This window comes from Anomaloglossus baeobatrachus, chromosome 3 (genome assembly GCF_048569485.1).
Source record: "Anomaloglossus baeobatrachus isolate aAnoBae1 chromosome 3, aAnoBae1.hap1, whole genome shotgun sequence".
Taxonomy (NCBI): domain Eukaryota; kingdom Metazoa; phylum Chordata; class Amphibia; order Anura; family Aromobatidae; genus Anomaloglossus; species Anomaloglossus baeobatrachus.
The window spans coordinates 224,647,248-224,668,253 of NC_134355.1; the positions used below are offsets into that span (position 1 = coordinate 224,647,248).

General features: G+C 46.8%; 1 protein-coding gene across 2 annotated transcripts in view; it reads left to right on the forward strand.

The window, feature by feature from the left end:
- FMN2 (formin 2) overlaps positions 1–21,006 on the forward strand; it is a 2,161,480-nt gene that overhangs the window by 544,584 nt on the left and 1,595,890 nt on the right. For both annotated transcript variants that reach the window (XM_075339745.1, XM_075339746.1), the window contains exon 6: positions 5,385–5,529. In XM_075339745.1, the coding sequence (XP_075195860.1) occupies positions 5,385–5,529 (145 nt within the window). The remainder of the gene's footprint in view (positions 1–5,384; positions 5,530–21,006) is intronic.

Sequence of the window (21,006 nt, forward strand, 5' to 3'; positions counted from 1 at the left end):
GAAAAAAATACCGGCAATTGGTTACCCAGTACAGGTTCTTTTAAATGTGGCCACAGATCGTGTGGACTATGCGGTTATATGTTAAATGTGAAGGATTTTTCTTCATTCACTGATAAAAAAACTTATAAAATAATGTCACTCATAAACTGCGGCTCAGACCATGTGGTTTATTTAATATCTTGTACTATTTGTCAGTTACAATATATAGGCAGCACTTGTCGTTCTCTCAGAAAGAGGATATCTGAACACATTTATGATGTGAATAATGCCACCACGAGAAAATTATCAGGAGCGTCTCAACATTTTTGCGATGCACATGCAGGTGATTTGAAAGGCATGAAAGTCAATGCCATTGGAAAAATCAAACTACCTAGAAGAGGTGGAAATTTGAAAGATATCCTTTTTCAGAGAGAAATAAAATGGATGTTTTTAATGGGCACAAGATTTCCTAAGGGTCTAAATAAAAGAAATGAATTGATGTTTGCATATTAATCTTGCTTAAATACTATGTATGTATATAAGTGTTATGGCACTATATGGAGTGATCCAACTTAAGGGGTTAATGTTTTTGTAATTGTCTTGCTCTCTCCTTGCATTTGATCACATGTTTGGGTTCAGCCCTTTTTAAACAGTTCTGTGAGTAGATGGTTTAGAGACTGAATAAGAACTGGATGTTCGAAACGCGTCCTCTCTGACATGGGCTTAACCACTATAGCATGGACTTTTTAATGACAAGAAAATAAAGAAGTTTTTATTTTAAAGAACAAAATGCCTGGAGTTTTGTGCTGGTGAAATCTCTCAATCAAGTCCTGGATGGAGTATGCTGAGCCTTGTAGTTCTGCAGCTGCTGTCTGTCTGTATGGAGGAGAGCAGACAGCAGCTGTAAAACGGCAAGGCTCAGCATGCTCCATTCACTAGTGTATACAGGAGAGCAGACAGCAGCTGCAGAACTACAAGGCTCAGCATCCTCCATCCAGGACTGTATGCAGGAGTTTTTTGCCCACCAAAAAAAATGACGTGGGCTTCGCCATGTTTTTGTATGCTAGCCAGGTACAGCAGGCAGCTAAGGGCTGCTCCCAACCCCCAGCTGCCTATTTGTACCCGGCTGCGAACTAAAAATATAGGGAAGCCAGTTTTTTTTAATTTCTTTTATTTCATGATATAATTAAAAAACAAATGACGTTGGCTTCGCCATATTTTTGTGTCCAGCCAGGTACAACTAGGAGGCTGGGGATTGGAATCCGCAGCACAGGTTAACCCGAGGTTTCTGGGCGCCTCTGCTGCGAATTGCAATCCGCAGCCACCCCAGAAAATGGCGCTTTCATAGAAGCGCCATCATCTGGCGCTGTATCCAACTCTTCCAACAGCCCTGGTGATGGTGGCTTGCTGGGTAATAATGGGTTAATACTGGCTTTGTTTTACTAGCTAGTATTAAGCCAGAGATTCTTAATGTCAGGCAAGTTTGACCCAGCCATTAAGAATCTCCAATAAAGGGTTAAAAAAAGACACCACACAGAGAAAAAATACTTTAATAGAAATAAATACACAGACACACTTAGAGACTCCATGTTTATTACTCCCTCTTATCCCTCCACGATCCGGCTCTTCTGTCTTCTTTCTCCTTCAACACATGCAGCTCTGCTACATCAGCAGCGCTGCATTGGAAGAAGACGGTGCTGTTCCCCGTGCAGTGTTTTCACTCCGTGAGTGAGAAGGAGCTGCTGCCTGTAAGCGGTGACGTCACCACTGACAGGCGCGTTGCTATAGCAACTGTGATCTCCATTATTGACCGGCTGTAGCAGCCGCCTTATAACGGAACGGGGAAGCAGACTGGGAACCCGACCGTGTGCCAGAGCATGTCGCCGGTAAACGGGGATACACAAACGAGCACCGCGTACTGGAGAGATGCACTGACAGGTCCTACATGATGCGTCATAGTCATGTGACCAGTCTGTAGCCAATGAAATAACAGACACGTGACTGGTTACATGGCTATTTTGACGTCACGGAAGGTCCTATCATCAGTGCTGGTTACCGGGAGGACGCAGCAATCATCAGAAGGGATAGCGGCAGGAGACAGAGTGCTGGACGCGTCGCGGGTACCGGTAAGTGTTATGGCAATGTTTATTAACTGTATGTGTACATTTCTAATGTGTTTTTATGTGTTTGTGATTGCCTCCCATTGTTTTCAATGGGGTTCGAGAGGTTTGTCGAACGGCTCGTCGAACGGGGCACCATTCGACGAACCGAACTCGAACTCTAGGGGGGTGGCTCATCTCTAGGCGAGACTACTAAATAGGTCTCCAAATTGTGTTGTGTCTGTACTGGCAGGTTTATGGGAGCACTAGCCCTATACTTGTCTCTTATCCACCTCTATATTTCTTCTGTCAATAGCCTAGGAAGATATTTGTTATGCCAAAACAGTGGTGCTGGACTGTAAAACGTATTTTTTCTGTTTTGGAAGCTTTTACACCCCCTTAGAGGTGTTTTCTGTGCTTTACATTTGGTCTCCCATTGAATTCAGTGCGGTTCGTTAAAGGTTCGAAGTTCGGTTCGATAAAGGTTCGCAAACGCACCCCTTGTTTGGTTCACTTCGGAGAATATTGTTCCCAGTGAAATACGATTTTTTTTATCGCATTCCACTCAGTTTTACTCACCATGTGTCCTTAGCCTATAGGGGTTGACCACTCCTTATTTACTTACAAATAGCCACAGTGTATTCTTAAACATAAAAGCACATATCTATCAATCATCTTTTGTACTGCTGCCTAGGCCCCCTTCTAATTTCAACTCTTCCTTTACTGCAACCAGTCAGTGGCCAAAGTTGCAACTCATTTATAAATGTGGGTTCAAATAGTTAGTTAAATACACATTATGACATAAACTTCTTTCCATTTTTCTGTTTGTTTGTTTTTTCTTTTTATACAGCACTCTGTACTTACCTTTTATGTATTATTTTTTCTTTTACATACAGACTGATTGGATCATTTCTGTCTTAAAATAATGTTGACATTTGAATGTTTCATATTTGTAGCTTGCATTCATCTGTTTTATAAGACTTTGAAAGTGCCCTTTAAAAATATTTGTTGACACAGCCAAATCCAACCCCATACACTTTCTGAATTGACTGGGATCGGTCATTCTGATTTGTGACAGCAACTTAAAGGGTTATTCACATCTCCTAGATCCTATCCCACTATTTAGCAGGCATAATAATATTAGCAAATACTTCCAATCTAATATATAAAGCTCAGTGTTTGTGTGTATGTGTATATGTATGTATGTATGTATGTCCACTAAAGGAATCCGCACCGTCGCATTTACAATCACGAAATTTTGCACACACACTCCATGTGACTCAGGGAACGTCATAGACTATGTTTGGGCAGGAAAATTTAATCCCGTGCTTTCCAGTTACACTCATAAAAAATGTCTCCATTTAACTGAATGGAGGTGGGAGCTAAAGGTCATTAATAGCAACTGTCAGTGGTTGCTATAGGAACAAAATGGTAATATGATGTCAGTGGTGAGACGGATAGAGAGAGACAGAGGCAGACAGACAGAGACACAGAGACAGCCCTGGAAAGACAGCCCTGGAAGGAGACAGCCCTGGAAGGAGACAGCCGGGCAAAGAGACAGCCGGGCAAAGAGACAGCCGGGCAAAGAGACAGCCGGGCAAAGAGACAGACGGGCAAAGAAACAGACGGGCAAAGAAACAGACGGGCAAAGAGACAGACGGGCAAAGAAACAGACGGGCAAAGAAACAGACGGGCAAAGAAACAGACGGGCAAAGAAACAGACGGGCAAAGAAACAGACGGGCAAAGAAACAGACAGGCAAAGAAACAGCCCTGGAAAGAGACAGCCGGGCAAAGAGACAGCCGGGCAAAGAGACAGCCGGGCAAAGAGACAGCCGGGCAAAGAGACAGCCCTGGAAAGAGACAGATGGGCAAAGAGACAGACCTGGAAAGAGACAGACCTGGATAGAGACAGACCGGGCAAAGAGACAGATGGGCAAAGAAACAGACGGGCAAAGAAACAGACGGGCAAAGAAACAGACGGGCAAAGAAACAGACGGGCAAAGAAACAGACGGGCAAAGAAACAGACAGGCAAAGAAACAGCCCTGGAAAGAGACAGCCGGGCAAAGAGACAGCCGGGCAAAGAGACAGCCGGGCAAAGAGACAGCCGGGCAAAGAGACAGCCCTGGAAAGAGACAGATGGGCAAAGAGACAGACCTGGAAAGAGACAGACCTGGATAGAGACAGACCGGGCAAAGAGACAGATGGGCAAAGAGACAGACGGGCAAAGAGACAGATGGGCAAAGAGACAGATGGGCAAAGAGACAGCCCTAGAAAGAGACAGCCCTGGAAAGAGACAGCCGGGCAAAGAGACAGCCGGGCAAAGAGACAGCCGGGCAAAGAGACAGCCGGGCAAAGAGACAGCCCTGGAAAGAGACAGATGGGCAAAGAGACAGATGCGCAAAGAGACAGATGCGCAAAGAGACAGACGGGCAAAGAGACAGACCTGGAAAGAGAGACAGACCTGGAAAGAGAGACAGACCTGGAAAGAGAGACAGACCTGGAAAGAGACAGACCTGGAAAGAGACAGACCTGGAAAGAGACAGACCGGGCAAAGAGACAGACCGGGCAAAGAGACAGACTGGGCAAAGAGACAGACCGGGCAAAGAGACAGACGGGCAGAGAAACAAATGCCCAAAGAGACAGCCCTGGAAAGAGACAGCCGGGCAAAGAGACAGCCAGGCAAAGAGACAGAGAGAGAGAGACAGACAGACAGACAAGGAAAAAGACAGACAGCGAGACAGACAGCGACACACAGACAGAGACTGGGAGAGAGAAAGAGATACAGTTACTATCCTGGGCCACGCCAGGTACTACAGCTATTTAGAAATATAGTATAGTTCTCCTGATATAGCCATGTCTCTTATCTCATGTAGAAAGCATTATAGCTTAGGTATACATGGTTATGTCCACTCATATAGTGACAGTTATTTAGATAGTTAGTTGCATGTGGCTGTAACCAGGGATACCTAAGCTGCTGTAATGCGCTGTACATGAGGTAAGAGACATGTCTGTATCAGGAGAAATATACTACATTTCTAATTGGAGGTATTTGCTAATTATAATAATAATCTTTATTTCTATAGAGCCAACATATTTCGCAGCGCTTCACAATGAATATTATTTTTATGCATAAAACATATTTGGTTATCATCTTGGAGATGGGATACCCCTTTAAGATTAAGATTTTGCTTAATTCTACTACAGTATATGATGTAGAGCTTAATTTACCATTCCTTGTTCATAAGGGTAATTTGTCTACATGGAATACTGTCTGAACTTAAAAGTTTTTTGTGTTTCATCTTAGAGATTTCCACAGCCCTCTCGTTTGGGAAGTAGTCAGTGAGCCAAAAGTAGATGTCCACGAACTTGAAAGTCTGTTTTCCAAAACTGCAGTAAAAGAAAAAAAAAAACCTATTTCTGACACTATAACCAAGACAAAATCTAAACAGGTAAGTCTTCATATTCTTTATTTATTATAAGACTCTGATTATGTCCTATTTTGTCAGTAACTCATGTGAAAATGTCAAAATTAACACCTGCAAGATATATACAGCTTTTGAAATAAGTATTGAAAAGTCACAAATTTTCAAAGTAAATTTATTTCTAAAGGTGCTATTGACATTACTTTATCACCAGGTGTTGGTAACAATATATCCAATCCACAGAGGCAAAGAAATCTAACCATAGATGTCCATACATTAATTTATGTGTAACAATGGGAAATCACACAGGGAAAAAGTATTGAACACATGAAGAAAGAGAGGTGAAAATGCCATGAAAAGTCATCACACCAACTAAAATCTATCAGTAATGAGAAAGCAATCCTACCACTTAGTGAAAATTAATATCACCTGGTTCAACTGATGGTCTATAAAAAGGTGTCTCATTACCAAGGTGTTACACAAGTTTAACACCCGTGCCTGCCAGGTCCCGAGGGGGGTGCTCTTCCTCTCACCTGTCCAGCCCCAGCATGGCCCCCACGCGCACTCCCGCTCCCAGCCTCCGCCGGCGTTGTCCTTCCTCTTGCCTGTCCCTCAGCTCCTTAGGCTCTGCTCCTGATTCGTGTTTTGCTGGGGTCTGCTCTCACTCCTGGGTTGTGCGCTCTGCTCCTGGGTCTGCTGCAGCAGCTTCTTCCTGTTTGCAGGTCTACAGTAAGTGATCTTAGGCTGCGCACAAGGCCACGCCCCCTTTCTTAAAGTGATAGCGTCCCATTGCCTGGAAGTGACCTCAGAGGTCACCTGTTACCTAAAAGGTATATAAGTTCACCTTCCCTGACAGAAGGCACCCGAGATTCTAATGCGTTGCTAGTACTCAGGTCCTTGTGTGCTATTGTGTTGTGTCATTGCATCTGCTGCCCATTCCTAACCTTTGTCTCGTCCTAGTGCCATACCTGCTGTGGACGCCACACCTGTGCTATACCCGTGCCATACCTGTACCATACCTGCTGTGGACGCCACACCTGTGCCATACCGGTGCCATGCTTGCTGTGGACTCCGTACCTGTGTCATATCTGTTGTGATGTTGCTTCGGTATCATCTCTGTTGTGCCTCATCAAGAAACACCAGCATCAGACGTCTAAGGGACTGTACCTGGCCTTAAGAGACTGTCGCTACTGGTCCTGGGCTGCCGTGCATTTAGGTCCTTTGGGGAATTCACCACACAGTCCCTGTATAGGGGTTTGCTGCTGGTCGCTTCCTCAAGGGAGTCCGGTGCACAGTTCACAGTCCAGTGGGTCCACCCCCGGATGCTCACCGCCCATCGGTGAGCGTAGCAACAAGAAACCTCTCATGATGGATAAAACCATATAATGCATTGGTTACAGAAGAGTTTTTAAACTCCTGAAGGCTCCAGTGAGCACTGTGGGAGCCATAATCCAGACGTGAAAAGAAAAATTTCACCATAAACCGACAACAACCAGGTGCTTCCCCCAAGATTTCAGACAGAAGAGTTGAAAGAATTATAAGAAAAGTTGTAAAAGAAGCAAGAGACACCTGTGGAGAGCTATAGATAGACCTGAAATCAGCAGGTACAATAGTTTCAAACAAAACAATAAGTAATCCACTCAATCCCCAAGGTTTGTGTTATGGTTGCTGTGGCTCTGGAGACTATGTCCGGATTTCTTGCTACTGCACATGTGCAAGCGCTGGAGACTAAGTCCTATCTTGGAGCCATTACACATGTGCGGGTGACATCATCGCTGACACGAGGTCACATGTCTCTGACACCTTCTAAGCTGATTGGCTGCTGGTCATGTGCTTGTGACACGTGGTCACATGTCTCTGACACCTTCTATGCCGATTGGTCGCTGGTCATGTGCTTGTGACACTTTGCTCGGTGATAGGCCAGCGTGACGTCATTCTGGCAGCGGATTGGCTCTGGTGTCCTCCATCTTGGATGAGGCACAGAGTCTATATAAGACCCAGACACACACCGCCCGGCGCTCAGTCCTCTTGGTTCATGCATGCGAGTAGACGCTCTGTGCACGTTCCTCTAGGCATCTCTCTGTCTGTTAGGTGAGCGCTACTGGCAGGGTAGCGTTCTTATACCTCACAGCTTCGGCTGCAGTCCGTATCCTTACCTCTTAGTGGAGCGGACATAGGCAGGTGCCTGAGGCACATAGTCCGGCTGGGCCTTGTGATTCTACTCGTAGGTGGACGTTGCCGCTAGGGTAACGTTCCTTATACTGCGTCTGGCAGTTGTTCGTATCCTCGCACACTAGGGGAGCGAACAGAGGTAGGAGCTTTGTGCGGCTTATGCTGCTGTCCGTCTCTTTTGCACCACTAGAAGAGCGGACCTAGGCAGGTGCCATATCTAGTGGTTCGTGTCCTCGCACACTAGTGGAGCCAACACAGGTAGGAGCTTTGTGCGGCTTATGCTGCTGTCCGTCTCCTGGCACCACTAGAGGAACGGACCTAGGTAGGTGCCATTTCACACTCACTCCTTTTGTCTCTGTGATCTTTAACAGAGACCATTCCACACACCCTCCAAGTTAGAGGTCGGAATTGCTTTATTTTCTAATTATATTCCTCTGTGAGTATAACAGAGGTATTGCACTCTGCACTTGTGCTATCATTATTTACAGTGGCACATTTATATACCCCTTATCCTCTGCCATAGTGTGCAGCAGAGTCTTTGCACGGTAGACCCTGACTGTCTGACATTCCTTTAGGTTTTATTATCAGACAGCCCCCCGTAACAGTTTGTATGCACCCTCACCACAAAAAACTCCATTGCTGAATAAAAAACATGTTCAATTGTGTTTATAGCTTGCTCAACAACATTTTTACAAGCTTGTAAAATACTGAAATAATATAGTCTGGTCAGATAAGACCAAAATTGAACAATTTGGATGTCATAATACACATGTTTGGAGGCCATAAGTCACTAGCTATCACCCCCAAAACAGCATACCAATAGTGGAGTTTCGAGGTGGTGCCACCATGGTATGAGGCTGTTTTTCTCCATATGGCACTGGCAAATTTAATATAATTAAAATGAAGGATAAATTGACAAATTTACCAAGACATTCTTGATAAAAATCTGCTGCCATCATAATAACTAGACATGAGCTAACCTTTCAAAGTTTGGATCACCAAGCCTTACCGAATTAACGCTACATTCGCTGAACCGAACTCCGAACCTTTTCAAACCCCATTAAATTTAATTGAAGGCCAAACGTAAGGCAGAGAAAACACCTTTATGAGGTTTAAAACCTTCCAAAACAGCAAAAATACATTTTACAGTGTAGCATCACAGTTTTGGCATAGCCATTAACTTCTTAGAGTATTGGCATAAGAAATATAGAGGTGAATGAGAGACAGGTGTAGGGCTAGTGCTCTCATACCCCTGCCAGTACAGACAAGACAACTTGGAGATCCATCTTGGAGTCTTGATATTTAAAAACATTTCAGGCAGACAGCACGACAGTGGCATCAATCCCCCCCATTTCCCCATAATATGTTTGCACAGCAGGGAGGTATGGTCCATGCAATACACAGGATATGGCCTTGCATTTCCATTTTAAAAAGTTAGCACACAGCTACCATGCTTTCTGCAGCAGTGCATCCAGGCCGGAATAATGCTCTAGAAATTTCTGTACAACCAGGTTGAGCGCATGAGCCATGCAATGCACATGTGATGTTGATCAGGCGTAGTGCCACCATGAGGTTTGCACCATTATCGCATATGGCCTTCCCTGGCTCCAGGTTCAGTGGAGACAGCCATGGATCAAATTGGGCCTGGATAGTGGTCCACAACTTTGCAGTTGTGTGACTGCATTCTCCAATGGATATTAATTTAAGCACTGCCTGATTGCATTGACTTACACACAGGATGTGGGCTGTCATTTTAATTGTAAAAATCAAGAGCTGCTGAGTGACAGGTGTAGGCCACTCGCTCCCAGAACCCTGGCACTACAGACAAAAGACCATTTGAAACCCTATCTGAAGTCTTCACATTTCCAAAAATTAAGGTCAGGCAACAGGAAAAGTGGCAACAATTGACAGACTACAAATAGTCGAACAAATCAACATGGATGCTTGGAACTGGCCCTGTAACAAGGCTTGAACCAACATTTCTACCTTCACCAGAGACAGCAAGATGACAGACAGGCGAAGGCCTCTTGATCCCAGAAAGAAACCTGGCCCTATAGACAAAAGACAATTTGGAAACCTATCCTGGAGTCTTGAGATTAAAAACCTTTCAGGCAGACAGCAGGACAGTGGCATCAATTCCCCCTCCCCCATTCTCCATAGTGTGTTTGCACACCAAGGAAGTATGGTCCATGCAACACACAGGATCTGATCTAGCATTTTAAATTTAAAAATCAAGAGATGCATGAGCGACAGGTGTAGGCCTCTTGCTCCAAGAACCCTTGCACTACAGACAAGACAACTTGGAGACCCATCTTGTAGTCTGGATATTTAAAACATTTCAGGCAGACAGCAGGACAGTGGCATCAATTGCCACGCACCCATTTCCTACTTAGTGTGTTTACACACCAGGGAAGTATGATACATGCAACACCCAGGATGTGGCCTCTGTGTTTCACATGAGTTAGGCCGGTTTCACACTTGGGTTGAACGGCATTGGTTGCATTGTGTTGTGTGACGGATGCAACGGATGCGTTGCATATAGTGGCACAACGGATGCAACAGATCGTAAAAAATAACGCAATCCGTTATAGTTTTTTTTCTTGACTTTACACATCTGTGCATGCGCAGTTGTGTAAAGATGGTTGCGTTAACGGAATCCGTCAAATGATCACCATAGGCGTCCATTATAAAAACAACGGATGCCGACGGAATCCTGCAGGTTGCGTTTTTTTGACACTCAGCCAAGCGTAGAAAATTGCTATATGCAGCGTTCCATCCACCAGGCGGATGCAACGCAGCGTCGACTGACAGATGCAATGGAAGCCCATCCGTTCCTATCCGTAGCTAATAGAAGTTTATGAGGAATAAAACGGTTTCCTACAACGGTTACTGTAATTCCTCAAGGCGGCGGATAGCAATGGATGCCGTTCAACCCAAGTGTGAAACCGATCTTAAAATCACCAGGCATGATCACTTCTGTAACAGCTGAGAGGCTCTCACTCACCCCAACTGTAGCGGGTAAACAAGTATAGGTTATGCAGTTGGAGACCTTTGTGAGAATAGTTTTGACAGTGATGTAGGAGTAAGAAACAGCAGACATGGATAATTTGGTAGCCAGTGGTTAGGTAGGCCTGGTAGTCTGCATTTTAGCGCAGTAAGATTTCCACAGTAATGCATGTTGCTTGCGCATGTGCTGGTTCATGCATGTAGTAGTCAAATAATTGTTGTTTACAACTTTGGAAGATAATGAAAGTTGGGTCATCTTTTGCAGTCTCAAAAAAGTCTAGGCAACCCTTCCTGCGAACTGCAGAACCGCGACCGCTGCTCGACACAGCCAAAATTGTGGCTGAAGATGCAGTGCTTTTCAAGGTTGCATCACTACGTGTTTGTATGGGATTCGCCAACGTAACCTCCTCAGCTTCCTTGTGCCCCTCCTCATCTGCTGAGCTTCACAGTTGCATGTCTCTGGGTTCACACCAAGTGGGATCCACCACTTTGTCAGGCTTTATGTTGTCCCACTCCTCTTCCTGACCTGACATCACATAACAGTACACGTGCATCTAAGGTATCTGAGTCTCCTCATCATCACCTCCACCACCCGGGGGTTAATGTCAGTTGACGAGGGTCGGGATCCTTCTCAGATCCTACTTTGTCAAGGAATAACAGATGTTTCGGAACCCTACGGTCACACCTGTCAGACACCTGACACAAAAGATGTTATTTCCAGCCTGAGTTGGAAACAGTGTGAAGGCACTAAAAAGTGCCAAAAAACGAGAAATATGGTTAACTGCATATTTTTGAGCAGACACTGAAAAGTGCCAAGACGTTTTTAGCTAGTTCACTAGTAAATATACAACAGGAAGTACTAACTAACAATACCTATAAATGTGGTTCACTGTGTAATTTTGAGCAGGCAATGAAAACTGTCAAGACCTTTTTACCTAATTTACTAGCAAATTTACAATACGCAGTACTAACTTGACTGCGGTTGACTGTGGAACTACAGCTTGTTTTCATCAGAGCCTGTAATTGGGAGAGTGTTACGCTGCAGGTGTGAGACCTGGTGCCACTTGGGAAGACTGATGCTGCAACATTGGCCCCATGGGTACAGGAAGTATAGTGTAATGCCCATTCTGATGTCCTCGCACTCTCCTGCTCCCCTCGGCAATGTCGCTGATTCCCTCACTTTTCCAGGCATACTGCAGCAGGGGTCCCGTCTCCATCCCATGTTGCAGCCCCATGGAGCATCTGTACTCCTGACAGGCTTCAGGACTCAGCCCGTAGGGCACATACATGGCCAAGCTCCCTTTCATAAAAGGAAGGCATCCTCATAACCCAGAAGTGTCTCCCAGATAAGACCTTTTGAGAGTTGCCTAGGCAATGAGTTAGACTTAAGGGCGCTTTACACGCAGCGACATCGTTAGCGATGTCACTCGTGAAAGCACCCGCCCCCGTCGTTTGTGTGTCATGTGCAAATCACTGCCCGCAGTGCACAATATCGCTAGTGCCCGTTACACATACCTTCCTAGCGACGTCGCTGTGGCCGGCAAACAGCCTCTTTTCTAAGGGGGCGGTTCATGCGGTGTCACAGCAACGTCACACAGCAGGCGACAATAGAAGCGGAGGGGCGGAGAGCAGCCACTTGAAAGACATGCCCCCCTCGTTGCCTGAGGACGCAGGTACGGTGTTGTTCGACGTTCCTGGGGTGTCACACGTAGCGATGTGTGCTGCCTCAGGAACGACAAACAACCTGCGTCCAAAAGCAGCAACGATATTTAGGAAATGGACGACGTGTCATCAATCAACGATTTGGTAAGTATTTTGCATCATTAGCGGTCGCTCGTATGTGTCACACGCAACAACGTCGCTAACGAGGCTGGATGTGTGTGACGAATTCCGTGACCCCAACGACATCTTGTTAGCGATGTCGTTGCATGTAACGGGGCCTTTAGACTCATTGCTGTGTCAGGTTACCTAGCTCTCTGCTGCTGTTTAGTGGTGCTAGATCAGTTACTTATACCTGTCTGTATTTCAGAGTGCTGCTGCCATTATCCCTACCTGCTGCTGCAAGCCGTCACACCAGCCGCCATTATCTATTCTGCTGCCACAAGCTGCCACGTCAGTCATGATACTTGCTGCTGCAAAGCATCCCCACCAGCTGTTGCTGCCTTATCCATCTGTCCATCCATCCCAGACAGACCCTCGACGCCTGCTGCTGCCGCAACCCATTGTCAGGGATGGTCACTCCCGTACCCCTGGCGCTATTTGACGCAACACCAGTCTTCCCGAGTGGTTCCCAGGCCAATACCTGTAGCACAATACCTCCACCATTGGGATCTCTAGGGAAAACCAGACTCAGGTCCGTAGTCACACCCCTTTGGATTTTCTGTGTGTTGCGGCCCATTGGGTTCACTAACATCTCTGCTCGCCCACCGAGCTTAACAGCTTACTCAGGCCATGAACTCTACTGCCCCTGTGTTCTCGGCTCAGCGAGAACTTGTTCGTGTGCAGGCGGATTAACATCATCTCATGACCATTCTGCAGGCTATGAGTACCCGACTGAGCTCTCAGCAGTTGACAGATGCTGCAACCACCAACGCTCAGCTTACCAGCCCCCATCAAGAGCTTTCCCATCTGGAAAGTACACTAGGTCGGGTGCTGAAATCTTTAGCTTCCATGGACGAACTATTGACATCACTGCAGAATGCTACCTACCAAGTCACTACTCCTACAGTCTTGGAGTCTTCTGTGCCACTTCCTCGTATCAGCAGACCTTCACAGTACCGATGGGATCTGAAGCTTTGTCGAGGGTTTTTCAACCAGTGCCAGTTGCACTTCCGTCTCCTGCCGCAGCAGAATCCCACAGATGCCGCCAAAGTAGCCTTCCTGGCCTCTCACCTTGAAGGCGAAGCTCTGGACTGGATCAATCCGTTTCTGGAGAGGCTTGATCCACTAGTCTCCAACCTGTCTCTCTTCCTGGTTTTCCTGTGGAAAATGTTTGATGAACCTGGCATCGGCTACAGAAGCACTGTTTGAATTGCAACAAGGGAATATCACCCTAGGACAATATGCCATCAGATACCGCACCTTGTCATCTGAGTTGCAGTGGACCAATCAGCTATTGGTCGGAGCATTCTGGCGAGCTCTATCCGGTAAAATCAAGGATGAGTTAGCTGGTGATTCTCTCTGGACGACCTGATTAGCCTGGCCGTACAGATTGACCTGCACTTTCAGGAACGTGCATGTGAGAAGGCCCATGAAAAGAGGTCATTGCACCCAGTACCCTTTGCTCTGAGGTCCTTGGTTCTGCGTGCCAGTGTAACCTCTGTACCTATGGTCCCTGAGTCAATGAAGATTGATCTAGTACATCCTGTCCATTACCGTCAGGAGATCCGTCGCACCAATGAAGGGTGCTTCAACTGCAGATGTTCCACACATTTTATCTGATTTTGTTTCAAGAATTCAGACACACCATCCAGCCTAGCGTCCATAGGGGAGGCTTCCCTAGGCGATGGCAAGTCCGCTTCATTGCTTTATATGACTATCTGTAACCAGTGGTGACACCCAGTTCTCTGAACTGGCTCTTCTGGATTCAGGAGCTTATGGGAATTTCATACAAGAGAGTATAGTGGATAGGTACCAGATTGCCATTTGCCAGCTGCAAAACTCTATTCTTGTACGATCGATAGACAAAAAGCCTCTGTCCAAGGTCATCCCGTGTGTCACCAAGGAAGTTTTCCTATTTGTCCTAGGAATGCTACACAAGGAAAAGATTGCCTTCTATGTCCTTCCAAGAATGTCGCACCCACTGTTGATTGGTCTACTGTGGCTAAGGAAGCAAGAACCAGTTCTGGACTAGAGGTCTGGAGATGTGTTTAAGTGGGGTCACACCTGCCATGAGAACTGTCTTGACCTACTTCCTGGGCATATCCTGCATCGTGGTCGTATATATCCCCTGTCTCAGGCCAAGACCCAAATTATGTCTGAATACATTAAGGAGAATCTGGCGTTTAATCTTCCTCTCCAGCCAGAGCCGGTTTCTTCTTTGTTAAGAATAAGGACAGGTCACTTTAGCCATGTTTTGACTACAGAAGACTCAATCGAATCACATTCAAAAACAAATACCTGCTGCCGCTCATACCAGAACTGTTCGACCGACTCTGAGGATCCAGGATCTTGTCCAAGTCTGATCTCCATGGTGCATAAAATGTGGTTCGCATAAAATCAGGTGACGAATGGAAGACTGCCTTCAACATCTGAGATGGCCATTATGAGTATCGGGTAATGCCGCTCGGTCTCAGCAATGCCTCGGTGGTTTTTCAGAAATTTGTCAATGACATCTTCCAAGATTTATTGTACACATGTGTAGTGCTGTATCTGGAAGATATTCTTGTATTTTCATCGGACCTTCCTACTTACAGGAGAAATATCCGTCAGGTGCTGCAGAGGTTAAGAGACAACCATCTTTATGCCAAATACGAAAAGTGTCTGTATGAGCAGTTGTCCCAGCTTTGCCTAGGTTAAATCATTTCAGATACCAGCCTGAGGATGGATCCAGACAAGTTGTCAGCAGTACTGAAGTGGCCACGTCCTGACAGTCTAAAAGCGATGCAGCGGGTTCCTCGGGTTCGCCAACTACTACAGGCAGTTCATACCACGGTTCTTGTCCCTGGCTCTTCCCATCTCAGCCTTGACACGCAAAGGGACGAATCTGAAAGCTTGGACTCCTGAGGCATGACGCCTTTATGTCCTTCAATCAGGCCTTCGTTTCGGCTCTGGTGCTACATAGAGTTTACCCTCAAAGTGAATGCTTCCTCTTCTGGTGCCGTTACAGTTCTCACACAGAAGTCAGCTATGGGTAAAGGTACCTTCACACTTAGCGATGCAGCAGCAATCCGACCAGCGATCTGACCTGGTCAGGATCGCTGCTGCATCGCTACATGGTCGCTGGTGAGCTGTCAAACAGGCAGATCTCACCAGCGACCAGTGAACAGCCCCCAGCCAGCAGCGACGTGCAAGCGACGCTGCGCTTGCACGGAGCCGCCGTCTGGAAGCTGCGGAGACTGGTAACTAAGGTAAACATCGGGTATGGTTACCCGATGTTTACATTAGTTACCAGCGCACACCGCTTAGCTGTGTGTGCAGGGAGCAGGGAGCCGTGCACACTGAGCGCTGGCTCCTTGCTCTCCTAGCTACAGTACACATCGGGTTAATTAACCCGATGTGTAATGCAGCTACATGTGCAGAGAGCAGGGAGCCGCGCACACTGCTTAGCGCTGGCTCCTTGCTCTCCTAGCTGCTGTACACATCGGGTTAATTAACCCGATGTGTACAGCAGCTACATGTGCAGAGAGCCGGAGCCGGCAGCACAGGCAGCGTGAGAGCTGCAGAGGCTGTTAACTAAGGTAAATATCGGGTAACCACCTTGGTTACCCGATGTTTATCTTGGTTACAAGCTTACCTCAGCTGTCAGACGCCGGCTCCTGCTCCCTGCTCGCTTCATTTGTCGCTCTCTCGCTGTCACACACAGCGATCTGTGTGTCACAGCGGCAGAGCACCTTTGAAGAAAACGAACCAGGGCTGTGTGTAACGAGCAGCGATCTCGCAGCAGGGGCCAGATCGCTGCTCATTGTCACACACAGCGAGATCGCTAATGAGGTCACTGCTGCGTCACAAAAAGCGTGACTCAGCAGCGATCTCGGCAGCGAGCTCGCTGTGTGTGAAGCACCCCTAAGACTAACCTGTGGTTTCTTTTCCAGGGCCTTATCTCCTGCTGATCACAACTACTTGATTGGCGATTGGAAGCTGTTGGCCATCAAGATGGCTCTGGAGGAGTGGTGTTATCTGCTGGAAGGAGCGATGCACTCTGTCATCATTTACACTGACCACAAGAACTTGGCCTGTCTAACCTCGGCTCAGAGGTTAAATCCACACCAAGCCCGGAAGTTGTTTTTCTTCGCTTGCTTTGACTTCTAGCTACACTTCTGCCCTGCTGAAAAGAGTGTTAAAGCTGCAGTGCTGTTGCAGTCATTTCTATTGGCCGATCAAGAGCAGGAGCCTTAAAACATTATTGAGCTGTCCAGGATGATGACATAGATGTGTCCCAGGTTCCTCCCCGTAAGAAGTTTGTTGCTGAAGCTGAGAGGAAGTGAGTTCTACAGTGGGGCCATTCCTCTTGGCTGGCCGGTCATGCTGGACAGAAGTCATTGCTGCTGATGTCGCGGTACTATTGGTGGCCTAAAACTGTGGAAAGATGTCTTGGAATTTGTGTCAGTCTGTCCCTCGTGTGCCTGTAACAAAACACCAGAAGAAGCTTCCTGCTGGTCTTCTGCTCCCTTTGCTGGTGCCATCTGCCCCCTGCAGCACATCAGGATGGATATTAGTAAATTAGAATTGAGATTTTTTCCATAAATGGAAAATCTCACAAACCAGCGCTGAAAAATAAGAGTAAGGACTATTTTAATATTTTATTACTACCAATACTCCCTAACAATAGAAACAAAATTACTTTCTACAAGTAGTAGGAGACAAAAGACAAAAATATACACATTGATGAGCACAATATGACTGTAAAATCGTCGGGCCCCGGCCGGTGGCAACCACGATTATTACTAAAAGTTACTGATGTTAATAGTCCGATCAAAAAGAAGGTGATTTTCTCAGGAATAAACAGTTAATAATTGCAGAAAGTTTTTCCAAGGAAGTACTACGACCGTACTAGCCCGTTTATAAGGGCAATCTTCCTGCTTACGGGTGCCTGCACCGAGGTTAATACTTTACTGCTTGTTAAATTGTCACTGACAGCCACGCTGCACTCATTCACGGTCCCTGGTTAGGGTTGAATATACCGCGCTCCTGATAAGGAGTCTAGCGGTAAAAGGATCAGTGCACCTGGGGCCCATTACAGGTCCCCAGTGTATGTTACCTGACACCGCATTTATGGAAAAAAATCTCAATTCTAATTTACTAAATATATCCAGGCAAGTTTTGGGGCGGTTTTTGTCTAAAAACCAGCTGCAGAATTATAAGCAAGCCTTTTGGGTCAAGCGCTTACCATTGTCTTAGGACAACTTTTTAACCCAGGATGAATATTAGTACAGGTCTGCCAAAGTCCTCCTGTTGCACCGTCATCTGGGTGTTAGTGGACAGATTCTCCAAAATGTTCCATTTTATGCCACTGACTGGTTTTCCCTCTGTGCCCGTGCTCGCTGAGCACTTCATCCAGCACATTTTCCAGCTGCACGGTCTACCACTCCATATTGTGTCCGACAGAGGTGTCAAGTTCACATCTCGATTCTGGAGGGCCACCTGCAAGCTGGTAGACGTCACTCTGGACTTCTCGTTGGCCTACCATTCACATTCCAATTGCCAAGTAGAGTGTGTGAACCAGATTGTTACGAACTTTCTGCGACACTTCGTCAATGAGCATCATAGTGATTGGGTCAAGCTACTCCCTTGGGCGGAGTTCTCGTATAACAACCATGTAAGTTAGTCCTCTGCCAAGTCTCCTTTTCAGATCATGTACGGACAGCATCCCAAAATCTCGTTTCCAGTGACGCTCACCTTCTGCAACCCTGCAGCTGATTCCTTCACTAAGATGTTCTCAGACATCTGGGCAAAGACCAGGTCGTCCCTGGAGCAGTCCTCCGTTCGTATGAAGAGGCATGCAGACAAGAGATGCCTAGACCCTCCTGTTTTCAAGGTATGGCTCTCTTCCAGATAAGGCCTCCTCAAGTTGCTATCCTACAAGTTGGGTTTCCGCTTTATCGGTCCCTTTGATGTGCTCCAGCGGATCAATGAGGTGTCCTACAAACTGAAGCTCCCACCCTCCCTACGCATCCCCAACTCTTTCCATATGTCCCTCTTCAAACCTGTTGTCCTGAGCTGTTATCACAGGGACCCAGGTACTTCTCCGCCACCGGTCAATGATGAAGACATCTATGAGGTAAAAGCCATCCTTGCGGCAAAAGAGGTCAGAGGAAAAACCTACTACCTGGTGGACTGGAAGGGGTATGGTCCTGAGGAGAGGTCATGGGTGCCAAGGGAGAATATTAATGCCCCTCTTCTCTTTAAGAGATTCCTTAAAAAAGGATAGGTGTGGGGGGGCTCTGTGATGCCCATGCCGGCATCCTCGCACTCTCCTGCTCCCCTCTCCCTGTGAGGTCGCCGATTCCCATCTCCATCCCATGTTGCAGCCCTACGGAGCATCTGTACTCCTGACAGGCTCCAGAACTCATCCCATAGGGCATGCCTGCGGCCACGCTCCCTTTCTTAAAGGGCCAGCATCCTCATAACCCTAAAGTGTCTCCCAGGTCAGGTGGGAGGTTGCAGGTATTTAAGGCATCTCTGGCCTTTTGAGAGTTGCTTGGGCAATGAGTTAGACAGACTCATTGCTGTGTCAGGTTCCGTAGCACTGTGCTGCTGCTGCTGCTGCTGTTTAGTGGTGCTAGTTCTGTTATCTATACCTGTTTGTATTTCAGAGTGCTGCTACCATGATCGCTACCTGCAAGCCATCACCACAGCTGCCATTACCTATTCTGCTGCCACAAGCTGCCACGTCAGCCACAATACCTGCTGCAAAGCATCCCCACAAGATGCTGTTGCTGTATCCATCCGTCCATCCATCCATCCCAGATGACCCCTCAACACCTGCTGCTGCAGAAATCCATTGTCAGAGATTGTCACTCCCAAACCCCTGGGGCTGATGCAACACCAGTCTTTCCGAGTAGCACCCGGGCCAATATCTGCAGTGCAACACCTAAACCATTAGGAGCTCTGGGGAAAACTAGGCTCAGGTCCGTAGTCAAGCCCCTCTGGGTTTTCTGTGTGTTGTGGCCCAGTGGGTTTACTAACATCTCTGCTCACAAAGCGAGCATAACAGATATTCTCTGATGATGAATAATAGCGGCAGCAGGTATCAAGGTCTTAGTCAGGATGGATGGATGGTTGGATGCGGTAGCAGCGACCAGTGAGGATACTTGCAATCGTGTGTATTGTGGTAGGAGGGCAGCTTGGCAGCTTGGGGCAGCATTGGCAGGCTTGGAATAACAGTAGCAGTGGATCAGCAGAACACTGAAACAGAAACATACATCAGCAGCAGAATATAGCACAGTACAGCAACAGCAGTGAAGACAGCAACAGTGCTATGGGACTTGAGAACTAGCAACATATCTGATTTGTTGCCCAAGCACTTCCCCTTAAGAGGAAGGTGCATTAAATATTTGCAGCCTCTCAGCTGAGCTAAGAGTCGGGGTGCACTGGCTCTTTAAGAAAAGGGGTGTGTCATGCTTGCACCCTATGGTCAGATCAAGGAGGCCTATGAGGTGTGCACAGCCTCAGGTGACCGCAGCATGGACCAAAGATGGGGCAGCCACCACTGGATGGCCAGACAGGTGAGAGAGCCACGTCCCTACTGGGGAGGAAGGCAGGACCATGTGTGGTGCTGATATGGGCCTTACAGTAATTTTGAGCAGGCAATTAAGACTGCTTAGACTTTACCTAGTTCATCAGCAAATTGACAGCAGGCATTCCTAACTAACATAAAAAAGAAATGTGATTGACTTTGAAATTTTGAGCAGGCAATGAAAACAGACAAGACCTTTTTACTTAGTTCACTAGCAAACTTACAGCAGGCAGTACTAACAATACCTAGAAATATGATTGACTGGCTAATGTGAGCACACAGTAATAAGTAACAATAGCTGCTTAGATCCTTCACTGGCAAGTCTTTAGAAGGCACTGACAAGAGTCTATCCCTATTTCTATCATTAAATGCCGATTTGTGGCACACAGCTTTCCCTACATATCCCTATTCTACGCTATCGCCCTCCTATCTATCTTTACCTATTGTAAGGTTGCACCCCGCAACCTGGGGGGTTCCACTCGCTTGCAGCGGTGTGAGGTAGCTTCAGCAACACATGTACACAGTCTCTTTATAAAAATTTCCAGCCGTTTATTAAAAACTTGTTATAAACGGCAAACATTAAACATAACAGGCCTCTCCTGGCTTAAGGCAAAAACGTATCACAATCACATACCGTGGGCTTCCAGTCCAATACAGTCTCTATTGGAAGTGTGGCGCCTGTACACACTGGCTCCTGCCAGCCAGCGAACAACACGTGCTATGGTTCCTTCCAAGAACCCAGAGACACTCTGCAGACTCCTGTCTGTCTCTCCACTCCAGGAGAGCTTTGGTCCAGTAGCCACAGCACTAACCAGCCTGGCTTGCACAACACTTCCAGTCTAAACCCAGACTGAAATCCAGAGCCCCCTGCTCTGCTCTCACACTCTGCAGAACACACACTGAGTCTCCTAAATCAGACTGGACACCCC